General features: G+C 45.2%; 1 protein-coding gene across 4 annotated transcripts in view; it reads left to right on the forward strand.

Moving 5' to 3' along the window:
* Positions 1-26,031, forward strand: part of RBM26 (RNA binding motif protein 26) — a 1,920,204-nt gene that overhangs the window by 775,354 nt on the left and 1,118,819 nt on the right. For 2 of the 4 annotated variants that reach the window (XM_044072914.1, XM_044072916.1), the window contains exon 8: positions 1,549-1,692. In XM_044072914.1, the coding sequence (XP_043928849.1) occupies positions 1,549-1,692 (144 nt within the window). The remainder of the gene's footprint in view (positions 1-1,548; positions 1,693-26,031) is intronic. The other 2 variants (XM_044072915.1, XM_044072917.1) reach the window with 1 other exon arrangement.

A 26,031-nucleotide genomic window follows, 5' to 3' on the forward strand; every position in this document is an offset into this window, starting at 1 on the left:
TGTGAGGCTGAATCCTTAGAAATATACCAGGAAAAAGTCTTGCACTTAGCTTTCGTATGTTTTGGCATCCAATGGTCTTACCACTTAGCTCACTAGAAAGAGGAAGGAGAAGCATCCTGAGGAAGAGAAAATTAAATAAATCAGAAACACATATTTTGGTGTTCAACAAATTGCTGAAGGAAATGAGTTTTTGCAGCCCCTTCTGACAACATTTGTGACTGCAGAGGCCTCTGACATGACCCATTGGGAGCATACCATGTCTACCTCAGCACTGATGATTGCTCAAGCTGATTCAGGCATCATCCAGAGCTCCTGTGCAGACACTGGATTCTGACCCCAGAATTATGGTTACCAAGGGGAAAGGTAGCATTGACTGCAGTTTCATCCATTAGGAGGAGCATGAGGCCCCAACTGCAACTTGATGCCTCTTTGTCTAAAGCCACTGCTAAACACAGGCCCAAATCACTGAATCTGAAGAAGTCTGCAGTCATTTCAGTTTCAGCTGTGTGGGCCTAAGCCACACTTCTCCAGAAGTCCACAGGACTTGGTCAGGCTGGCTGAACGCCTTTTGGATTTTGGGATTCAAGCAGTACTACCCTTAAAAGTCTTGCGCTCCTGGAATTTTCTTCTGTTGAAAGAAAGCGTGACATTTCCCCATGGAAAACTTGGGAGTCTCAGAATTTGAAGAAGAATTGGCATATGATAGCCATCTTTCACCAGATCCTATGTAATCTGCGAGTGTCAAACAACTGAGGACTTTCCTTTCGGGTCAAACTGTACAGAATGAGAGAGCCCTTTAACTGTTACTCTCAGGAATGTTCTCTCTAAGAAAAGACTGACAATTTACTGGATTCTCAGAACCTAAGTTTGTAGCTATTTCTCCTGTGCTTGAGATACTGGACAGTGTGGTCTTTGACACATATCTGCAGCCAGGCTTCCAGCGCCCTGCCCCTAGATATGTGTTTTATAGTTAATTACTCCCAAAATATGAAAACTGAGGGATTGTTTCCTCTGTAATAGTATTTTGTAGGAGTGTGTGTAGTAACTTATTAAAAAAGTATACTTTTTTTTTTTTTTTTTTTTTTACTTTGGGGTAGTCTTTTCTGTAATAGTAATGGTTTGCAGGATTTTGTGTAGTTGCCTGTCAAAGTAGCGTAGCCTTTCACAGCTTTGTTCTTTTACATATTTCTTGAGATACCCGTGTTACTGATCTGGGTTAGTGCTCAGGAATCACTGTCTTCCATATGCATTTATTTCCTAGCTGCAATTTTGAGTAATGCAAAAGCCTTGTAGAGTGCATAGTTGAGAGAGACTAGAAAAGGTATGAGGTCCACTGACATTTGCTCTGCATTTTATGAAGGCACGATGTGATACTCAACTTCGGTGAGTAGGCTCTAAGTTTTCAGGAATTTTTTGGTGGAAACTGTGACAGGTTCAGGAAAAAATTTGATACTGTGTATTTTTTTCATGTCTATGCTGTTCTTTTTTCAGTTTAAGTGGTAAATGTGCTACCTGTTTGATGCCCATTGCTTTTGTTCTTAATTTTAGCAGGACTGCCACCACCCCTTCCACCTCTTCAGCCATCTGGTATGGACGCTCCTCCAAATTCTGTAACCAGTGCAGTACCTACTGTTGTTACATCAGTGATTCATCATCCACCTCCTCCAGCTCCCCCACCTCTGTATACAACAGGTATGCATTTTAATCTTTTGCTGTTTGCGAAGGCTTCATTCTCATGCACTGTTTTCAAGGAATTCTTATTAATTGATGAGAGCTGGCATGCTAGTTTGATTTGTTTTTGTAATGAATTTACTTGTACTGTGTATTGGGCGAAACCCTGCTTATGCAGACGACCTAAGTTTTCCGGTGAAAACGTCTAAAGCCAATTTCCCCAGTGGGGATCCTTTTTTCTTGCATTAGTGATGTCTGAAAGTTAACAATTGTCTCACCTGTGAAAGGCAGATCACACACCGAGACTTCCATGCATACTGCATCACTTGTTTAGGTCCAGGCTTTGACGTACCCCGTTGCCAGTTCTGTGCCCTCTTTAACACGGGAACCATTAGTCGTAGAGCTGTTATTGTAGATGGGTATTTTCATCTTCCATCTTTGCATTCTGAAATGGCGTCCCGTCATCCAGCAAGCCGTAGACATTCTGAAAAAATGTAGAGATAAAGATGCAGACCACACAAGGCTAAGCCATCTGATGACGCTACTGTTAAACAGGTCGTCAGTTCTCCGTAATTCAGTGAGGCGCTTTTTCAGCCCCTGATGCCAGATAAGATATCTGTGCAGGCCTGTACTGAGACCCTTTCAAAGTCCGGTATGCCGCAGAAATGTTCATCTTCTGAGCCTTGGGTTGTCTCTGCTTCGATTGGGTCTGGAACCGCGACGCAGGCACCGGCTTCCAAGGAGGTGCCTCACACTACTGATTCTAGACAAAAAACGTCCTCATCCGATTACCGTATTTCTCAGACCAATGGATACTCTTAGGCCTAGAAGCCAGGACACTCCTAGAAAATATTCTTCTAGTCTCCATCTTACTCCTGCTCCACCTCCCCAAGCCAAAATGCTTAAGATGGCGGAGGATCTTGTCTCCCTTATCAGGGGTAGTCAAGGCCACATCTTCTCAAAGGAAAAGACACCCTTCTCCTGAAATACTGTCGGAGCAGGATTCTGAATAAGATGATTATCCAGTTTTTGAAGAGGAACAACAGTCTCTTACTGCTTATGAAGACTCAGATGCAGGGGAATCCATTCCTTCTGCCTGCCCACCAGAAGCCCTTTCCTTTGGGGAAACCCTTCACACCCTCAGGGAACATTTCTACTGGGAATCACAGGACTTCCCTCAGTCTAAGAACATACTTGAGAATTTCTAGACCTGCCCCAGCACAGACCCCTGGCCATGCCCTCCTATTTTAGAAGTTGTGGATGATGTGTTCCATTAATCCAGCTTAGCCCATGACATCCTCCCACCTGCTCCCACTAAACCTGACTGGTATTGGAGTACTGGATTCTCACAAATACCTGTACAGAAATCCTGCTGCAGATCTAGAGGTCATTACACAGGGACCAAAAGGAGCTAAAGTTAGTTCTGCAGAGAATCCTATCCCCTCTGACAAGGAATCCAGAGCTCTGTACAGATAGGGTAAAAAAGTATACACCTCTGTAACCTTCGCTATCAGAGCACTCAGCTGTCAGTTCCATATCTTAAAATATCAACAACACACTTTGGAATTATTAAAACAAAAGATTTCTTCCTTTCCTAACTGTGCTAATTCGAAAGAGTTAGCAGATTTACTGCACTCTACTTGTTAAGTGGCCAAACACTCTCTGCACTGTGGATATGATGCACTAGAAGTCTCATGCAGGCCAGCAGTGTCAGGATCTGTCATTAGGAGGCATGCATGGTTGAAGTAACAACCTCTCCCTGATCATGTCAAGTCTAAATTAATTGATGCATCCTTGGATAAGGACTACTTGTTTGGATTAAAAGCAGAAGAGGTGCTTAAAAAGATGGAAGACAAAGCAAAATATATGCAAACAGTAAAGGATTTCAGCAGGAATTTCCCCTCTAAGCACTGGTCCTTTCCTGCACATTGTAGACAAGGGGCAAGGTAAGCCGCGCAGGGACAGACCACCCAGGCCTTTATGCCAGGGACAGCAGAAAACCAAGCAGTGGACTGCCTCCACCCCAAAGGCAGGGAGTTCTAAGCCGTCCTTCTGTAGCAAAACATCTCAATGACTCCCTCTCCCCTCCTTTCAATCACCGAAAGCTAGGAGAAAGGCTTACCCTCTGCAAAGAAAATTGGCTTTTTGTAACCAAAGACCAATGGGTCTTAAAGATCATTTTTCAGGGATACAAATTCTCTTTCAACGAACTCCCAATTCCAAGAGGGTACCCAGTCTTGCCTCCAAATCAGTGGGCAGAGGCATTGAAACAAGTCCAAGCTCTCGTATCTCTGGGGGAAGTCGAACCTGTTCCCACAGACCAAAGAGGCAAAGGCTTTTATTTCAGACTATTCCTTGTTCCCAGAAAAGAGGGCACTTGTCACCCCATCCTGGATCTATCCATTCTGAACACCTCCCTGGTGGTCCCCAAATTCAAAATGCTAACTTTGCAGCAGCTGCTGCCTATGCGGACAAAAAAGTCTGGTTGGTGACCCTAGACCTAAAGGATACCTACCTCCACATTCACATAAGGGAATCCTGCACGAAATTCTTGCGCTTCAGGGCAGGCTCACAACACTTGTAGTTCTCTGCACTACCCTTTGGCTTATCTACTGCTCCCAGGGTATTCACCAAATGCGTAGCCCTGGCGTTAGCATCCAGGGTATTCACCAAATGCTTAGCCCCGGCGTTAGCATTTTGCAGACAGAGAAATGTTCAGATTTATCCATATCTGGATGACTGCTTCATTCAGGCAGAGTGCAAAGAAAAGCTGCTCCAAGACCTCCTCTTTGTCAAAACCATCCTAACCTTTAGGGTTCACCATCAATGAAAAGAAATCAAAGCAGACTTCCTCTAGAAGAATCATTTTCCTGGGAGCACTGCTGGACACAGCATCCCAAATGGCCTTTCTATCACCAGAAAAGCAGAGCTTCCTGCCGCTCTGCTCTACCCAGCTGGCTTCCAGAAGTCAACTCACAGCGAGGAAGTTATTGCAAACCTTGGGGTACATGGCATCTTGCATCCTTCTAAGTCCTCTGGCCAGGCTTCACATGATTAAACATCAGTGGTATCTGAATAACCTTTGGGGTCAGCAGTCTCAGTCTCTAGAGACCTCTCTCCCTCTGATCCCCTTTATAAGTGCCGGGTTTCTCTGGTGGGCAAGGGTCTGTGCCAAGAACAGGGGTCTCCTCTTCATCCTCCGCCCTACCGGCCAGACCATCACCACCGACGCCTCAGACTTTGCTTGGGGCGCTTACCTAGCAAGAAGGTGCACCCCAAGACCTTTGGGATGCCCAGCACCTCCCCTTACACATCAACCAGAAGGAAATGATGGCAGTACAAAAGGCTCTGATATATTTCAAATCCCATCTCAGGCCAGGGGTCCTCCTTATCAAAATGGACAATGCCACTGTAATGTGGTACATCAACAAACAGGGAGAGACTCAGTCTTACCCTCTGTGCAGGCTAGCCATGAACCTGTGGTTGACAGCTTCCTCCATGGGACTGCACCTAATATCCCAATACCTACCAGAGATCAACAACTCCCTGGCAGACCACTTAAGCAGAAACTTGCTGGACCCCCACGAATGGCAGCTCCACAGAAAAATCTTTTTGCAAATCACTCAGGAGTGGGGATCTCCGGAGGTGGATCTGTTTGCTTCGCACCTCAACCACCAGTTGGAAAAATTCTGTACCAGGGAGCATCACAGCCTAGCGTGGAAGGTGGATGCCTTGACTTTCCCCTGGAACTCTCTCTTTGTGTACGCATTCCCTCCTCTGCCTCTTATTCCCAAGGTATTGATCAAGGTAAGGGAGGAGAGGCCAAAGGCCATCCTCATTGCTCCAGATTGGCCCAGGCAGCATTGGTACCCCTTACTGTGCAGCCTGACATCACAGCCTCTCAGGCAGCTTCCCCTCATCTCAGACCTCACAGGTGTGTGTGTGTGTGTGTGTGGGGGGGGGGTACTGCACCCAGACTTGCACACTCTCAAACTGACAGCATGGCTTAATACCCTAAAAGCAAACAGGGGGGCCCTGTTAAGCAAGCAGATTCTCGACATTATCACAGAGGCCAGAAGGCGCAGCACCAGAAAATCTTACGTGGGAAAATGGAAAAGATTTTGCTCCTGGAACCAGTCCAGAGGGGGGCAGTTCCTCACATCCCTCCATCCCTCTTAACCTGGACTATCTGGCGGAGTTAAATAGTGGCCTCTCCTTCTCTTCTATTAAAATCCATGCCTCGGGGATTTCAGTTCATTTCAATACAGATCCGCCCCTGTTCTCACATCCGTTGGTTAAACAGTTCCTCAGAGGGGCTTCGAATATCAGACCTCCCAAAAGGCTACCCACTCCAACTTTAGGGACCTGAATTATGTTTTGGGAAAACTAACCTTATCACCCTTTGAACCTGCTGCTTCAGCAGAGCTAAAATACCTTTCCTGGAAGACTGCTTTCTTGCTAGCTATCACCTCAGCCAGAAGGGTTTCAGAACTTCAGGCATTGATGGCCATTGGGCCCTTCATCATTGTCCATGCAGACAGGATCTCCCTGAGAACTAACCCCTCCTTTATGCTCAAGATGGAATCTAATGTGTCAGCCAGGCCATACATTTGCCCACCTTCTTCCCTAACCCTCAAAACAAAGGGAAAGAATTCTGCACTCACTAGACGTGCACAGACAGGTCAGATACTACCTGGACCGTACTAAAACCTTCAGGAAGACGGACCAACTGCTGGTCAGCTTTGCCCCAGGGGCAGAGGGTAAGCCCATTTCCAAGCAAACCATCTTCCAATGGATATCACACTGCATCCATTTCTGCTACAGATTTAATGGGAAACCACCTCCTAAGTCTATTCGTACCCATTCCACTAGGGCAGCCTCCACTTCCACAGCATTCCTGAGAGGAGTCTCCACCAGGGACATCTTGGAAGCTGCCACCTGGACTTCTGTCCATACCTTTACTAAGCATTATCACCTACCTGTTTTCTCTAAGGCTAGGGCAGGGTTTGCCAATGCAGTTCTGCAGGGCATGCTGACCCAGGCCTAGGTCTACTACTAATCCTACCACCCCTATCCTCAGCATTGGGAATCCTCCCACAGGTGATGACTGCAACAGTGAAACATGAAGGACATAGTACAGTTGTATACACTTGCCATAAATGTAGATGTTCGAGTGTGTTCACTGTTGCAGTCCTGGTTTCCCTCCCTCCTTCCCCCTTATAACCTCTTTTCTTAGGGAGACATAAGCTTCTTATGGTGGCCTTTTGCCACCAAGTCACCCTTACCAGGTTTCCTGGGGCTTCTGACTGGTTAGGGCAAGAAAAACTGATGTAATGGCATCTGCTGCCGTGCTTTATAGCACTGAAGACCTGATGTCAGTCATCAAGCGACAGCAGCCGACACAGAAAAACATTGACTCTGGTATTTGGGCTGGCCAAGGGCTACCACAGCAGGGATAACCCCCAGGTGATGACTGCAACAGTGAATACACTCGAACATCTACATTTATGGTAAGTGTACACAACTGTACTTTCTTGACTAACTCTTGTTTTGATGATGTTCAGGTAATGAGAAATGGCTGATCCGCAGGCAGCGGGGGAAAAATGCAAAAAAAACCCAAAACTCTGCATACATCATGTTCACATTTGCCAACAACAGCATATAAGCATCAGTCAGATTTATGTTTTCTTTTACAGTGAAGCTTAAAAATTTTTTTTAATATGTCCTTAAAACCCCAGGACCCTTGCCATCAATGTAATTGGGGTTATTCCCATGTTTTGATCAGGGAAAGATGGAGGAAATCTCTTCATTGCCTCTGACATTTGCTGTTGAAAAAGGCAAAGAAATGTCATGTATGCCTAATATAACAGTCCATCTGGGAAGAGTAGCACTTAAGTTGCTCCCAGGACCTCTTCCTTTTGATTAGAGAATTAATGCCTTGCTTTTTCCGAAGTAAATTGGGTAATCTGTAAATACTGCACCTGTAGCCTTCATTTCCTGACTGAAGTCACTGTTGCAGTATTCTTGACTTTTGTGTTTCCACCGATGTCCGGCCATGGTACCAAAGCTTTCATCTTCACTAGACCATACATCTGACAGATGACCTCAGCTCATATGCATTGGCATATTTAGACAGGCGTATGAATATGGATCCCCAGACTATCTCCATGCCAGCTTGGGAACAGGTTGCATACCCATCTGACTGCTGTTTGTTCATTGATACCTTTGCTTTGATCTTTTATTCAGATGTCTGCTCCATTGGGAAAACTTCCTTTGTATCTTACAATATTTTGTTGAAAGTTTTAGATGTCTGCTAGGAGGGATAAATGTGAGTGTGGTAGGCAGATTCCATACAAGGATTTGCATACCAAGTGTCTTTTATTGTAGGCCCAGAACACGGTCACATTCCTTGCTCAGTTTGTCAGTCTTTTGTTCCAGAAACTCTTGGATCAAGACTTTCTATTCTCAACACCTTTCTCGAGATCCAGCATCTAAAATTCTTGGCCCAGTGCAAGATTGCTAACTCCGCATTGTGGGATGTCCCTCTGCTGCTAAAGCAAAAACTTGAGGCCTTCAACAGATCTGCACTTCAACCTTTCTGACTCAGATATACCCACTGAGATTTCAAAACCCGTGATCCATCAGGCTAGTTTTCAGTTGCTCGCTACTGAGACCCCATTGAAGGCTGGTGTGGCTCCAGAGGCCTTTCTGACTGCTGATACGTCTGAGGAACTGTGTCTTACAATTTCTGAATGTTCACATGGCTTCCCTCATATTTTAGTGGGGGAAGAGATCCCAGTTTTTCTAATAGAAGTCAGAAAGGGTTGTGAGCCTCTGGGTCTCAACCAGGTGGATGCCACACCTAAAACGGAAAACAGAAGACTAAGCACGTGGCCTCTCCCTCTGCAGCTAGGTAGATGTTGTGGATAGACTTCTCACAGGCGTTGTTCAAAGCCATTGTTTTTGAAACCTCCTTCCTTTGGGTCTCCGCAACCACAGACTACTTTTCAAAAACCTACCATGGTTTCCTGTTATGATGAGGAATAGGAATACGACTGACCATTCCTAGACTGTTCTTCTCTGCTGCATTCTCCAGGGCAACGTTTTCTGAAGAAGGGAACTCCTCAACAGATTGCCCTGTTGAGGAAACTCCCTTTGAGGAAACTGTACAGAACACGGTAAAACACTTTGAATGGCAATCCACGCAGATATCTGATGTTCAAAAGAGGTATTACACCCTTTTGGAGATGGGTACCCCTGCCCCTTCTCCACTCCCTCCTGTCCTTGAGGCTTTGCAGAAAGCCCATCAGTCCACCTTTTCTGCACTGATTTACAGTCACCAGCTCCTATTAGACCAGACAGTTTTTACAAGATCCCTGATGCAAATATCTCTGTAATAACCTACTGGCAGGCCCTTCTGTAGTCTCTCTCTCTCTCTCTCTCCAAATATACCCTCTAAGCTCCTGCCCAGTGCAGATGTGCCCTACCTTCTGACAAAGATAGTAGGGCAATGGGTGGATGGGGAAAGAAGGTGTAAACCTCTGCTGCCCTTGATTTCAGTTCACTTAACTACCAGACTCAAATGACAAAGTATTTGAGCTCTGTGCTGAATTCCTTAAAAAAAGCTATACAGGACCCACCTACAGCAAACTCGAATCATCAAATACCAAGTTACTTTCACAGGCTACTCATATTACCAGACACAGCATTGAGTGCAGTTATGACGCTGTGAGTGCTTCTTTTAGAGCAGCTGCCATTGGATCTGTTATGTGCAGATACTAGCTTCACAGTCAGCCTGTACCTGAGGATTTCTAATCTAAAATTCTGGACTTGCCCTTGAACAAAGACTTACTGTTTGGCCCTCAAGTGGCCAACCTGTTTAAAACTCTCCAAGGCCAAGGTTAGACCATGAAGGAATGCAGACAGATCCTACTCTACTCAGTTCCTAGATACTATAGGAACTACCCATCTAAGTCTACCCCCTTCATTAGAAGGGCTCCTAGGACAGTTCAGAAACAAAGGAAAACCTTAAAAGAAAAGATGCTGTGGAAAAAAAAAAAAAAACATGAACCTCAACTGGGAGGCCACCATTTGGAAGCAGAAACCTGTGACTACCTCTGCAGCACCCCTTCCCCCTGCCCTTAGCCCCATTACTCCTCTTTCCCAAAGACTTTCACTCTCCTTAACCAGATGGGAAGTTGTTAACAGACAAGTTGGTACTCTCATCATTGGGGATGGCTGTGCCATGTCTTGGGAAAACATTCCCCCTCTAAAAGGCTTGTTGAACCAGGGCACCATTGAGCAAATCCCGAAGGAATTCATGGAAAAAGCGTTCTACTCCAGGATTTTTCTAGTACCATGAAAAGAAGGGCCATGGAGACCCATTCTAGACCTGTCTATCCTGAACACTTACTTGAAGGTACCATCTTTCAAAATATTCTCTCTTTAGACTTTTTGTACCTCTCATCTTCCCACAGGCTTTGTGTCATTAGATCTGAAAGATACTTACTTACACATTCCTATTCATCCTTCTTGCAGGAGATTCCACAGATTTTTCTCTGGATCCTTGTATTTTCAGTTTACTGTTCTGCCTTCTGGTCTTTCCACAGCTCCAACGGTGTTCACAAATTGCCTAGTTTCAGTGGTAACTTTCTGTCACACTGGACAGCCTTCTGATCCAGACTCTCTGTCCATAAATTCTTCAGCCTTTCCACTTCATCCTCCATCTTTTGACAGGTCTGGGTTTTACATAAACTACAAAAGAATCACAGTTTCTACACAGGACCTGGTGTTTCTGAGTTGTAGACTGAGCACACAGAAAATGCATGCCATAGTTCCCCAGGATAAAGTTCGCAACCTGTTCAGTTTCTTCCAAAAGTTCTCTTCAGCAACCTATTGCTTAGCAAGAGAGCTGCTAAGGACTCATGGCAGACACCATTCCTATGCTCCCCCTGGCCAGACTTCACGAGGGAAATCAAATGTTACTTGAAATCTGGGTGCTGTCAGTGCTGCCACCCCTTTGAAACCCTGATTCCCTTCCACCCTTGTATCAAGAAGGAGCAAGTTTGTTGAAAGGGGCAGGTCATACTCAACCCATGACTACCTTTCACACCACCACCTCCTGTTTAGTGGGTTCATATGGATGACTCAGAGAAGGCATGGGGGCCATGGACAGGGTCACACAGAGTGCAGGGGTAAATGACAACCTCCGTTCCTGAAGGAACATATCAATCTGACAGACATGAGAGCTTCAGATTTTCGCCCACTTTTGGAAACGTGAGCCACTCCTAAGTGTACACAGACTTAACTGGGAGGCATCAGGTCTTACTAACTGTACAGGTAAGCTTAGGAGGCATGGAACTTTAACACAAATGAATGTCACACTCACAGCCACATGTATTCCTGCTCAAGACAGTGTGCTAGCAGACTGGTTAAGCTGCTCCCTGAAGGACCCCCACAAGCAGACATTGAACAGAGGTTTTCCAAATCGTTATCACCTTTTAGTAGAGGACTCCTAGGATAGACCTCTTTGTTTCACCAAACAGTCTTCAGCTAGCTTGCCAGGTTCTGTACCAGGGACTCTTGTCCCACAGTGTGGAGGGCAGATAACTTCTTCCGCTGGACAGGGAAGTTCCTTTGTTCCATAAATCTTTTTTAAGGCACAAAAGGAAGCACTCCAACTCCTTTTACTGGCACTATTTTGGCAAAGTTTAAATTACAAGAGAATTCCACTTCAGCCAGACCTGGGAACCCAGCAAAAAGGATTGGTGCTACACCTAAATCTTCCATCTCTCAACCTGACCCATATGAATGACAAGATTTTAATTCTGCAAAGATACCTATTCTCTGAAGAGGTTACTCAAGTCCTACAAGAGTCTAGGAGACCCACTATTAGAAAATCTTACACTGCTAAGTGGAAATCGGTTTCCTGTTGGTGCTGCAAACAGTCAGGATCCACTCTTATCACAGGTTCCTAATGTACTGCAGTATCTCTGTGAACAACTTTGATCAGTCTTTGCCTACTCTTCCATAAAAGCTCACCTATCAACTCTGTATGCATGCCTCCCTGTTAGACTACCTTTTTATGGCTAGGATGGATGTGGAGCTCTTCTTTAGGAGGGTCCTGCATTTTAACTCACCAAGGAAACCCATCCTCTCCCCCTTGGCATGTTAATTTTGTGATAGAAAAGCTTACTCTGCTTTCCTTTGAACCAGCATCGTGTGCTTCTGTAAAATTCTTTACTTGGAAAACCATCCTCCTCTTGACTCTAGTCTTTGCCAGGTAAGTTTTAGTTCGAAGCTCTCATGGCCATTTCCCCTTTTCTTATTTTCACAAGGAGAGAGTGACTCTCAGGGCTAATCCGTCCTTCATGCCTAAGGTGGTGGCCCTGAATCAGGCTATCAATCTTCCCACTTTCCCAATGCCCAAAACAGGAGGGAAGGAATTTTACAGCCTCTAGACAGTCACAGGCAACTGAGATTTAACTGGACAAAACTAAATTCTTCAGAAACACTGACCAGCTGTTTGTATCATTTATGAGAGCTGTAAACTGAGCCAGCCAGTCTCCAAACAATGGATTTCCTAAGGTCATCACTTTCTGCTACTAACACTATGATACGTCTTTGCCTTCCCTGCCGTAAAGCACATTCAGCAAGGGCAGTGGAGTCCTTGGGGGTTATTCACAAAGGAATTAATCTGCAGGTCGATCTTGGAGGCAGCCACTTCGTCCTCTGTGTACATCTTTACCAAACACTACAAAGTTGATGCTTTTTCCAGGACAAGGGCAGTCTTTGCTAGGTCAGTCCTATCTGGAGTGCTGGACAACTCTTCTATTTTGAAGCCCAACCACCCTTCCTTCCTCCTTCAGCTCTGGGAGTCACCCATATGTCAGGAATACTGCAGCAGTGATTTCAGTCAGGACATAGTACACTTTGCGTAAAGAACTTAACATCAAAGCAGATGTGCTACTAATCAGTGTTGGCAGTATTTCATCCCACCCTCCTTGCCCTCTTCTCTGTCGCAGTTCAGCCTTCAGTTTTCTTCTCCCCCTTTGCTTTAGCCTTTGCTGGGTAGAGGGGAGATTTTTAACAATTCTTCCTACACCCCACCTAGCTGACCTGTCTCTTGTATCAGTAATATTCAGGCTGCTAGCTTGGAGAGAGTCTGAGGAACTGTGCCTGGATGCCCATTGCATATGAGCTGAGGTCATGTATCGAATGTATAACTTGGAGAAGGTAAAGCTTTGTACCCTGGCCAAACTTCAGCTGTGACAACCCATATGTCAGGAGTACTGCAGCAGATGTTCTTCGTGTTTCACTGTTGCAGTCATTACATTTGGGTAATCTGCTGTCAGGTTGCCCTCAGTCGGCCTGGTTAACAAAGTCTTGGGTCCTGCGTTGGTTGCTGTCCCTTCTTCCATGACGTATAAAACATGCAGCCGACACCATTACATCAAAGGTTCATAGATTAGTACTAAGCTAACTGCCCTTGCGAGCCATTTTAAGCCTAGCCAGTTATCCCTTGTGAGACTCAAACCCTGCACCTTGTGTTTGTAAGGCAAACACCTTAACCATTAGGCCACCCTCCCAACAATACATCAGTCTTTCTTGTCGCGCGGTGCTTGAAGCAGAAGCAGTTCGCAAGTGCCGGTCGGCTGACTCCTGAAATTTTCGTTTTCAAGTTTCAGAACCGAAGTCTTCATCTGTAAAGCTAAGTACCCCGTTGGGGAAACGTTTTCTTGCTCCTTACCGATGTCCGTAAAAGTTAATAATTGCATTACTTGTGGGAAGCAAATACCTCAAGGATTTTCATTTGTACTGTATTCCTTGCCTAGGCCCTGACCACAACATACCTTGCTGTCGGTTTTGTGCTAAATTTAATCAGCGCACTATTAAACGTCAGTATATTTTTGCTTCTAAATATTTTGGCTCACGCTTAATTATCTAGAAATGTCGTTTGTTAACAATCCGACTACCAGAATACCTAAAAATCGCAAAGAAAAAGACAGAGACAGGCCGTCGAGGTCCAAAACTGATGACGCTTCTACGCCAGTCACCAGTTCGCCGGTACTCAGTGAGGAGCTTTCGCAGCCCCTGATACCTGCTAATTTTGATTCGCAGGCCTCTGCTGAGACCCATTCGGAGTCTGGTATGCTGCGAGATGCTTCAATTATGAAACCCATGGATGTCTCTACCTTAGATGGGTCCGGAGCTGCTGTGCAGGCACCGCCTTCTGAGGGTGTTTTTACGCCTACAGATTTGTATATTAGACCGACGCCATCTTCGAAACTAAGGCCAAAGTCTAAATCTGTCTAAAAAACCGACGCCTGGGACATGTGCAGGCCCCTATGCCTAAAAAACAAATGATCAAAATGGCTGAAGATTTAATTACTCTGATCAGGGGTAGCCAAACCCCACCCCCCTTCTAAGAGGCCTAGGCAAGACATTGATTATGAATCTTCTGAACAGGATTCTATTTCTTCTGACTCTTCTAATGAACAGGATTTGTCTGTACCTACTTATGAGGACACTGATGCAGAAGATTCCATTCCTTCTGCTTCTCCCCCTGAGGATTTTTCCTTTGGGGAAACTTTACATACTTTACGGGAACATTTCCACTGGTAAAGTCAGGATTTCTCTGAATCTAAAAAGAGACTTAGGGATTTTCTTCTTCTTCCTCAGCATAGGCCTGTGGAAAGGACCATCTCTTTGGTAATAAGGCTGAAGAAGTTTTAAAAAAGATGGAAGATAAAGCTAAATCTATGCAAACTGTGAAAGATTTCTTACAAGTGCAACCTCCAAGATTTAGTAGGCACTGGCCTACTAAGAACTGGTCCTTTCCAGTTCCTTCGAGTGCCACTCAAGTCAAACCCAGACATTCCAAAGGCTCCAGGTTTCAGTCACAAGGGACTTTTAGAACAAAACAATGGGGTGACTCTTCCTCCATATCTGGAAACAACAAGGCACCGACCTATGGTAAGCAGTCTCAATGACTTCCCTCTACACTTACCAAATACTTAACTTTCAGCCACCCCTTTGGGGGGAAAACTGGCACTTCATGTAAGAAACTGGCAACTTATAACCCAGGACAAATGGGTTTTAAATATAGTATCCCAGGGATACAGATTTAATTTCCACATGTTGCCAATCCCAAACAGATGGCCAGACCTGCCCCCAAATCAGTGAGCAGAGGCCCAGAAACAAGTACTGTATCTCATGAACATGGGAGCTATTCAGCCAGTCCCAGAAGAGGAAAAGGGACAAGGTTTCTATTCAAGACTTTTCCTGGTACCCAGAAAAGACAAATCATGGCGTCCAATTTTGGACTCATCTACTCTAAACACATTTCTGGACATTCCAAAATTCAAGATGCTGACTCTTCAACAGTTACTTCCTATGTTAGGCAAAGATGCCTGGTTGGTAACTCTAGACTTAAGAGGCTTACCTGCATATCCCAATCAGGGAATCTTGCAGAAGATACCTCCGCTTCAAAGCATTACCAGATGTTCTTCGTGTTTCACTGTTGCAGTCATTATATTTGGGTAATCTGCTGGCAGGTTGCCCTCAGTCGGCCTGAATTCCAAGGTCTTGGGTCCTGCGTCGGTTGCTGTCTCCTCTTCCATGACGTCATGTCGTCAGGGGTATAAAACAAGCAGCCGATGCCATTTTCTTTAGTCTTTCTTGCCGCGCGGTGCCCGAAGCAGAAGCAGTTCGCAAGTGCCGGTCAGCCGACTCCTGAGATTTTCGAGTTCGAATTTCAGATCCGAAGTATTTTATAAAGCTAAGTACCCCGTTGGGGAAACTTTTTTCTTGCTCCAGAACCGATGTCAGAAAAAGTTAATAATTGTATTTCTTGTGGGAAGCAAATACCTCATAAGGACTTTCATTCTTACTATATTCCTTGCCTAGGCCCTGATCATAACTTTCTGGATTGTCGGTTTTGTGCTAGATTTAACCAACGCACTATTAAGCGTCGGTATGATTTTGCTTTAAACTTCTTTGGACGCAGGTTTAATTATCCAGAAATGTCGTCGGAAAGCCATCCGACTACCGGAGTTCACAAAAAATGCAAAGAAAAAGACAGCCAGCCAAGGCCCAAAACCGACGACGAAGTTCCTCCTAAGCCAGTCGCTGGTTCGCAGTGAGGCGCTTTCGCAGCCCCTGACGACCGCTACTTTACAGTCACAGGCCACTACCGACCCCCACGTGAAGTCAGCCATGCCGCTGGAAACTCAAGGTATTGGAGCCTCGGACACTAACCCTTCAGATGGGTCTAGAGCCGCTGAGCAGGCACCGGCTTCTGAGGGTGTATTTAGACCAAACAGCTATACATTAAACCAACTTCAAAGGCAAAGACTAAAGCACTTTCAAAGGCAAAGAAGCAAACTCAAGAGCCACGTGGATAGGCCTCCATGCCCAAAAAACAGATGCTCAAAATGGCCAAAGACTTGATTACCTTGAATAAGGGCTCCCATCTCCCTCCTGATAAGAGGCCTAGGCAAGAGACTGACTATGAATCTTCAGATCAGGTTTCCATTTCTTCTGATTCCTCTTTATTCTTTTCCCCCCTATGAGTATTCTGATGCTTGAAGAATCCATTCCTTCAGCTTCTCCTCCTGAGGACTACTCTTTTGGGGGAACCTTACATACCATGAGGGAGCATGTTCACTGGGAAAGCCAAGATTTTTCAGAATCTAGAAAGAGGCACAGGGATTTCCTGTTACTACCTCAGCACAAGCCTCTAGCCATCCCTCCGGTGTTAAGACATTGTAGATGATGTATTTTCGGAGTCTAGCCTTACCCTTTGACTCCTTACCTCCAGCTCCTGTTAAGCCTGAGAGATATTACAGGGTTCCTGACTCACATAAATTCCTTTTTAAAAACCCTGCTGCAGACCCAGAAACTATTTCTCAGGGTCCCAAGGGAGTTGAGGCTTTCGCTGCAAAAAACCCTACCCCTTTTGACAGGGATTCTAGGGCACTAAATAGATGGGGAAAAAGGTTTACACATCTGCTACCTTGGCTATAAGGGCCTTAAACTGTCAGTTTCATATGCTCAAATATCAGCAACATGTCATGGCATTGCTTAAACAGAAAATGTTGTTAAACTCTGAATGTGCAGAAAACAAGGACATGCAGGATATATTGCATGCAGCTGAACAAGTTGGAAAGCATACTTTGCAATGTGGTTTTGATTCTTTAGAGGTCTCCTGCTGGGCCGCAGTTACAGGTTCTGTAATTAGAAGGCATGCTTGGTTAAAGGAACAAAATCTGCCTGATCATGTTAAAGTTAAATTATTAGATGTACCTTTACAGCATGATACTTTGTTTGGTGTTAAGGCAGAAGAGGTGTTAAAGAAAATGGAGGACAAGGCTAAATCTATGCAAACGGTCAAAGATTTCTTCCAAGTACAGCCACCTAGATTTAGTAGACACTGGCCAACAAAGAATTGGTCCTTTCCTGTGTCAGACAGACCTCAAAGGGGCAGACCCAGACACCCTAGAGGCAGATCCCAGCCGCAAGGTTCATATAGGTCAAAGCAATGGGGTGCTTCTACCTCCAAAAGTGGAGAAGACAAATCACACCCTTACAGGAAACAGTCCCAATGACTTCCCCCTGCCTGCACCAAGCACTTATTTCCTGGCAGCACCCTTAGGGGGAAAATTAGCACTTTTTTCACAAAATTGGCACTTTATAACCCAGGACAAGTGGGTTCTAAATATCGTGTCACAAGGCTACAAGTTCCTTTTCCATACCCTGCCAAAGGCAAACGGCTGGCCAGATCTGCCAAAAAATCAGTGGGCAGAGGCACAAAAACAAGTCTCATCCCTCATGGACATGAGGGCCATTCAAGAAGTGCCAGAGCAAGAGCGGGGACAAGGATTTTACTCAAGACTGTTATTGGTACCCAGAAAGGACAAGGCCTGGAGGCCAATACTGGACGTATCGATTCTGAACACATTCCTGTATATACCAAAATGCAAAGTGTTGACTTTGCAGCAGCTTCTGCCCATGCTGGGCAAGAACGCTTGGCTTGTAACTTTAGACCTAAAAGAGGCATACCTGCATGTCCCGATCAGACAAATGTGCAGAAGATACCTCAGATTCAAGGCTGGCTCAATGCATTATCAATTCTCTGCACTGCCCTTTGGCTTATCTACTGCGCCCAGGGTCTTTGCCAACTGCCTCGCACCAGTAATTGCATTCTGCAGATAGAGGAATACAAATATATCCTTACTTGGACGACTGTCTAATTCAAGCAGAGACAAAGGACATCCTTCTACAGCATCTGGCGTTCGTGAAAAACCTTCTAACATGCCTAGGGTACACAGTCAACGAAAAGAAATCAAAACTAGTACCCTCTCAAGAGATAATATTCCTGGGTGCAAGCTTAAATACAGCTGCCCAGATGGCTTATCTCATGCCAGACAAAGGCAACTGACTACCTATTTCAAAATGTTAGCAACAAAAGCCCAGTTATCTGCAAGAAAAATTCTGCAGGCTTTGGGCTTCATGGCATCCTGTATCCTACTAATTCATATGCAAGACTACATATGAGGAAACTTCAGTGGTACCTAAAAAGTGTTTGGACTCAACATTGCCACAGCCTGGAAACTATACTTACTCTCATTCCATGCCTGCAACAGGAGTTTCAATGATGGGCAAAGGCTTGTCAGCAAAACAGGGGACGGCCATTCACGTTACCCCCAGCCAAGCAGACAGTAACAACAGATGCATCAAATTATGCCTGGGAGGCCCACATGGCAAGAAGATGCATTCAGGGAACATGGACCTCAAACCAAATGCATCTACATATCAATCAAAAAGAGATGCTAGCTGTTCAAAATGCCCTGACAGCCTTCAAGGACCTACTTCATCCAGGACAACTACTGATAAAGACAGACAACACCACGGTCATGTGGTATATAAACAAGCAGGGGGGCACACATTCTTACCCCCTTTGCCGACTAACTATGACTTTGTGGGACACAGCATTGACTTACCAAGTACATCTGCAGGCACAATTCCTGCTAGGAAGGAAAAATACTCTGGCAGACGAACTAAGCAGAAACCTCATGGATCCCCACGAGTGGCAGCTGGATCCACAAGTCTTCAGCATGATAACAGGGAAATGGGGATGCCCGGACATAGATGTGTTTGCCTCCCCTCACAACTGCCAACTAGAGAGATTCTGCACAAGGATTTATCACAGACAAGCTTGGAAAGTGGATGGCCTATCCTTCAGCTGGAAAAAAATATCAGTATATGCCTTTCCCCTTCTGCCTCTCCTCCCCAAGGTACTCCTAAAGGTCAGACAGGAGAAGCCAAAGATGATACTGATTGCACCAGACTGGCCCTGTCAGCACTGGTACCCAATGGTAAGGAGCTTGTCTCAATGCCCAGCTTGGACCTTACCTCAAGTACCGCATCTACTGTCCCAGCAAAAAAATCAGATCCTGCACAGCCAGCTCAGTGCTTTAAACCTGGCAGCATGGCGGATGATGTAGTCATACAAACCACACCTCTCAGTAAAGCTGTGATGGATGTAATTTTGGAAGCAAGAAGACCTAGTACTAGAAAATCTTATGCTTGAAAATGGAAGAGATTCTGTGCTTGGAACCAGGCACAAGGAACTGATACAGCTGTACCAAATATTCCTCCGATTTTGCAATACTATACTGAGATGCTGGACAAAGGCCTATCTTTTTCATCAATTAAAATTCATGCCTCTGCCTTTTCGGCTCATTACAATGCAGAGCCACCAATCTTTTCTCATCCTTTATTAAAGCAGTACCTCAGGGGAGCCAAAAATTTAAGGACTCCAAGGAGATCACCAATACCGGCATGAGACCTCAACTATGTTTTGGAAAAACTCACTCTGCCTCCTTTTGAGCCAGCTGCTACTGCTGATATAAAGTTTTTATCTTGGAAAACAGCTCTGCTCCTAGCAATAACTTCTGCAAGACGAGTTTCAGAGCTACAGGCACTCATGGCTGTGGAACCTTTTATCATTTTTTATCCAGACAGGGTCTCTCTGAGGACAAACCCTAAACCAGTCCATTAATCTGCCTGTTTTCTTTCCTAATTTCCAAAACAAGGGTGAATACAAACTTCATTTGTTAGATGTTCATAGACAACTTTGCTTCTATCTTCATAGAACAAAATCATTCCGCAAGACTGACCAGATTGTTTCCTTTTCCAAATCCTTTCTGGTAAAAGCTATTTCTAAGGTTTCTTTGGCCAGATGGATCACTCCTTACATTTCGCATGTCTGCAAAGCCAGAGGTTTATCTCCTCCTGGTATTGTTAAAGCTCACTCTACCAGGTCCGTGGTGACTTCAGCTGCTTTTTGGTCTAGGGTTCCTTTGGACGACATTTGTGCAGCAGCGACCTGGGCCAATTCACATACCTTCATTTCCCATTACAAATTAGATCTGATTTCTAGGGGTAGAGCATACTTTGGCTCTTCGGTGCTCAGGAATATCCTTCCATAAGGGCCTCCCAGGATTGGAGTAGCTGGGGACTCTGTCCCACAGGTTGCAGATACAATGAAGTTAACTGCTTCTGATAAAGAAGTTATGTACTCACCATAACGTTCCATCTGAGTAGTTATACTTCATTTTTCTGCAACCTTCCCTCCCTCCCTCCGTCCACCGGACCTTGTCCTGTCTATACATGTTTGGTTCATTGAGTTGAGTTGGCTTATGTATTTAGTTGCAGCAAATTCGATCTGAGGGAAGGTAGGAGATGGTAGTGCATTATGGTAGGGGGAGGAGCTTGGAGCAGTTGCTAGAAAAAAGTTGCCAGCATGGATCCGAATACCCACAGGTTGCAGAAAAATGAAGTATAACTACTGCGGGGGTGACAAAGTGCAACACACAAAAATTGTACTGTATTTCTTTTATTTGTTTTTTTCTGGTTGCTTGAGAGTTCTGGTTAACTGAGAGTTTACTGTATATGAAATATCAGTACTGAGCCAAGTGTCATCAGTTTAATGAACAGAGTCACTGCTGTGTTTGTGAGATTGCTGGTTATTTAAGAATATAATTTATTGGAATAGTACTTTGGCATGCCTCTTAGTTTAAAGTGTTCATTGTACTTTTGTACTTGCCTTTTGCACCAAGGCACGTGGTACCCACAGTGCTGTGCTGCTTTTTAAACCCATTCATTCCTGTTACAAATGGCCATGATGCAATCGTTCTGTTGTTGTTGAACTTGGATAGTGATGAAACAAAACAATATTCTTGGCTGCAAGATGACAAGGCTGCAGCAGATGTTCATCGTGCATACAGCTGCAGTAATCACAGATGGGTTTTCAGCCGTCAGGCGGTCCCTCGGTCGGCCGAATTCCAAAGTCTTGGTCCGGCGTCGGTTGTCGTCGCTTACTCTTCTGACGTCAGGAAGGCCAGAGTATATAAGACACAGCCGACGCCATGTTCTTCAGTCTTTTTTGCCGTGCGGTGCCCGAAGCAGAAACAGTTCGCAAGTGCCGGTCGGCCAGCTCCTGATTTACGAAAATATTTGGAACCGAAGTCTTCATTAAAGCTAAGTACCCCGTTGGGGAAACTTTTCTTGCCTCAGACCGATGTCAGAGAAAGTTAATAATTGTATTTCTTGTGGGAAGCAAATACCGCATAAGGATTTCCATTCCCTTTGCATACCTTGTTTGGGCCCAGACCACGACGTCTCGGGCTGTCGCTGGCGCTACCTTCAATAAACGCACTATCAAGCGTCGGGCGGAGTTCGCCCAACACTTTTTTTGGTAGAGCTTTTGACTATAAAATGTCGTCGGACTCTCCGACTACCGTTTTATCCAAAAAACGCAAGGAAAGACCGACACGCGAGGCCCGGGTCTCCACCGACACCACGCCAAACAGGCTACACGTGGTCCGGTTCTCAGCGAGACGCCTTTGCAGTCCCTGACTACCGACGACACTCCTTTGGCGGTGTCTTCTGTACCCGAGACCGCTGGGTCATCGGCCCTTTCCCAGACTGCAACCAAGCCCCGGCTTATGTCGAGCCTACTAATGTGGATAGATCCACCTCCACCCATGGTGTATTTAGGCCTTCATCTTCTTTTTCTATTAAGGCCTTTACTAAATCCAAAGCAGCCAGGCATCACACTAGGCCTGCTGCTCAAGGCCCATCTCCTGGACCCATGCCTAAGAAACAGATGCTTAAAATGGCTGAGGATTTAATAACTCTCATCAGAGGTTCTCAGCCCCCTCCTGACAAGAGACCCAGAGTGGAGGAAGAATCCCCCTCTTCTGATCAGGGATTCATTTTATCAGAGCATTCTGATGCAGAGGAACACTCTTACTCCCCTTTTGAGGATTCGGATGCAGAACAGTCCATTCCTTCTGTATCCCCCCCCCTGAGGATTTTTCTTTTGGGGAAACCTTGCACACCTTGAGGGAACACTTCCATTGGGAAGGCCAAGACTTTTCAGATTCCAAGAAAAGACTTAGGGAAATTCTTTGGTTACCTCAGCACAGACCTCTGGCTATACCCCCTGTTTTGGAGGTACTGGATGATGTCTATTCGGAGGCTTGTCTTAATCCTGATTCTCTGCCTCCTGCACCAGTAAAGCCTGATAGATATTACAGAGTACCCAGTTCTCACCAATTTCTTTACAAAGGCCATAATGCTGACCCTGAAACCATTTCACAAGGCCCTAAGGGATTAAAGGCCTCCACTGCCAAGAATCCACTTCCTGCAGAAAGGGAATCTAGATCTCTAGAAAGGTGGGGTAAGAAGGTATATACCTCGGCCACCCTAGCCATGAGGGCCTTAAACTGCCAGTTTCATATGATTAAATATCAACAGTTCCTGTTATCACAATTAAAAACAAAATGTCTCAACCTGAACAACCAGATTTAAAAGAGTTACAGGATATGATGCATAGTGCGGAACAAGTGGGTAAACACACCTTACAATGTGGTTATGATGCCCTAGAGGCCTCCAGTAGAGCGGCTGCTACAGGATCAGTCATTCGCAGACATGCCTGGCTTAGGGAACAAAATTTGCCTGATCATGTGAAAGCTAAACTTCTTGATGCTCCTTTACAAAAGGATGTACTTTTGGTACTAATGCTGAGGATATACTACGAAAATGGAAGAAAAAGCCAAATCTATGCAAACTGTCAAAGCTTTCTTACAGGTCCAGCCACCACGATTTAGCAGGAATTGGCCTTCAAAAAACTTGTCTTTCCAGCCACTGACAAGCCCCAAAGAGGTAGATACAGACACAAGGGGCAGAGGGCAGTCACAAGGATCATATAGAGGCAGACAATGGCAATCTCCAGCACCAAGAGGTGGTGAAGACAGTGCACAACAATACAGGAAGCAAACCCAATGACTCCCTCATTTCCATGCCAAGCAAGTCTCAGCTGGCAGCACCTTTGGGAGGGAAACTAGCATTATTTGCAAACAATTGGCATATTGTCACAACAGACAAATGGATTCTGGACATTATAAACAGAGGCTACAAATTTCAATTTCACACTCTTCCAAAATGAGAGGCATGCCAAACCTACCACAAAATCAAAGGGTAGAGGCACAACTGCAAATTTCAAAGCTCCTAAACATGAGAGCTATACAAAAGGTACCTACGCACCAACAAGGTCAAGGTTTTTATTCAAGACTCTTCCTGGTACCAAGAAAAGGAACCGACTGGAGACCCATTCTGGACTTATCCATCCTAAACACATTTCTACTGCACAAAATTCAAGATGCTCACATTACAGCAACTTCTTCCCATGCTGGGCAAGGAGTTTTGGCTGGTAACATTGGACCTCAAGGAGGCATACCTGCATGTCCCAATCAGACAAAGCTGCAGAAGATACCTCAGATTTCTTGCAGGTTCAATCCACTATCAATTCTCTGCATTGCCCTTTGGCTTATATACTGCCCAGAGTATTCACAAAGTGCCTGGCATCAGTGATTGCCTATTGCAGACTTCAGGGGATACAAATTTACCCTTATCTGGACGACTGCCTGATCCAAGCGGACAGCAAACAAATACTACTGGAACATCTGGCATATGTGACACGGTTACTGCTTTCTCTGGGATACACCATCAACAAGGAGAAATCAAGGCTAACACCATCTCAGAAAATAACCTTCCTGGGTGCCAGCTTGGACACAAACACCCAGATGGCATACCTTACGTCAGAAAAACAAGGGCAATTATCTCAGTACTACAAATCACTAGCAAAAAGTACCAGGCTTACTGCAAGGAAAATCCTGCAGGCTCTGGGATTCATGGCATCTTGCATTCTTCTAATCCCATGTGCAAAGCTGCATATGAGGAAACTTCAATGGTACCTAAAAAATCTATGGTCTCAACACAGTCACAGCTTGGAATCAATTATACCAATAATTCCATGTCTGCAAAGGGAATTTCTATGGTGGGCCCAAGCATGTCAAGTAAACACAGGCCTTCCATTCTGCAAGCCTCAAGCAAAACAAGTCATAACCACAGACGCCTCAGATTACGCCTGGGGGGCGCACATGAAGGACAGGTGCATTCAGGGCAGATGGTCCCAAAAGGAAAAGCACCTTCACATCAATCAAAAAGAAATGCTAGCAGTAATAAATGCAATTACAGCTTTCAAGGACTTCCTACATCCAGGACAATTACTGATAAGAACAGACAACACCACAGTAATGTGGTACATAAACAAACAAGGAGGAACACACTCATACCACTTGTGCAGACTAGCCATGACTCTTTGGAACTTGGCTCTGGAAAGACAAATCAAACTTTAAGCACAGTACTTGCCAGGACTGGAAAACACACTGGCAGACACTCTGAGCAGGAATATGACAGATCCACACGAATGGAAGCTGCATCCACAGGTGTTTACGGAGATAATCCAAGCGTGGGGGAGGCCAGACATAGATCTCTTTGCCTCCCACAGGAACCATCAATTGAAAAAGTTTTGTTCAAGGACCTTCCATCCAAAGGCCTGGAAAGTGGACGCCCTTTCATTCAGTTGGGCAACATGGACAGTTTATGCATTCCCACCTCTGCCTCTGCTGCCCAAGGTGCTTTTGAAAGCAAGAACAGACAAACCGAGGATGATACTGATTGCTCCAGACTGGCCAAGGCAACACTGGTATCCACTCCTGAGGAGCCTAACACATACTCCTCCCTGGTCCCTGCCTCTAATACCTCTTCTGCTGACGCAGAACAGCTACAAAACCCTTCACAGTCAGCTGAAAACACTCAAACTCGCTGCGTGGAAAATTCCTTAACACCACATCAGACTCTACTCTCCAAGGAGGTGCAGGATGTCATTTTGGAGGCCAGAAGACCATCTACAAGAAAAGCTTACTCCATAAAATGGAAGCGGTTTTGCTGCTGGAATGAGAAAAGAAGACAAGACCCTAGAAAATTGAACTTGCCTCAGGTTTTACAGTACCTAGCTGAACTGCTGAACAGTGGACTTTCATTTTCTTCCATTAAAATACACGCCTCAGCCATTTCTGCAGAATTCAACACGGATCCACCTTTATTCTCTCACCCTCTCTTACGGCAGTTCCTCAGTGGGGCTAAGAATATAAGACCTCCAAGGAAGCAACCAATACCAGCCTGGGACCTTAATTACATACTAGAAAAATTAACATTGCCTCCCTTTGAACCTGCTGCCTCAACAGATCTGCAATATTTGTCCTGGAAAACAGCTTTCCTTCTGGCCATCACTTCAGCTCGTAGGGTTTCTGAACTACAGGCCCTCATGGCAGTGCAGCCCTTCCTCATCTTCCATCAGGATAGGGTTTCCCTGCGTACTAATCCATCTTTTATGCCAAAAGTGGTATCCAGGGTAGCCTTAAACCAAGCCATACACCTACCTACCTTTTATCCTAACCCTCAAAACAAAGGGGAAAGGCTGCTTCACTCTTTAGACATCCATAGGCAGCTACGTTACTATTTGGACAGAACAAAGTCCTTCAGGAAATCAGAACAACTTTTTGTGTCCTATGCCGTAGGGGCTCAAGGAAAACCAGTTACCAAACAGACCATTTCCAAGTGGATTGGCCACTCCATATGATTTTGTTACTCCTATCATGGGAAATCTGTCTCTACTGGTATCAGATCTCACTCCACCAGGGCCACAGCCACCTCTACAGCCTTCCTCAGAGGTGTGCCTACTAAGGATATTTTGGAGGCAGCCACTTGGAGTTCTGTACATACCTTCACAAAACACTACCACCTGCCCTTATACTCCAGAACAAGAGCAGGCTTCGCCACTGCTGTTTTGCAGGGCATTCTGGCTCAACCCAGTTCCTCATAGTACCTACCACCCTATGCATAGCTTTGGGACTCTACCCATCTGTGATTACTGCAGCTGTATGC

This window comes from Protopterus annectens, chromosome 5.part1 (genome assembly GCF_019279795.1).
Source record: "Protopterus annectens isolate FY-2018-M chromosome 5.part1, PAN1.0, whole genome shotgun sequence".
Taxonomy (NCBI): Eukaryota; Metazoa; Chordata; order Ceratodontiformes; family Protopteridae; genus Protopterus; species Protopterus annectens.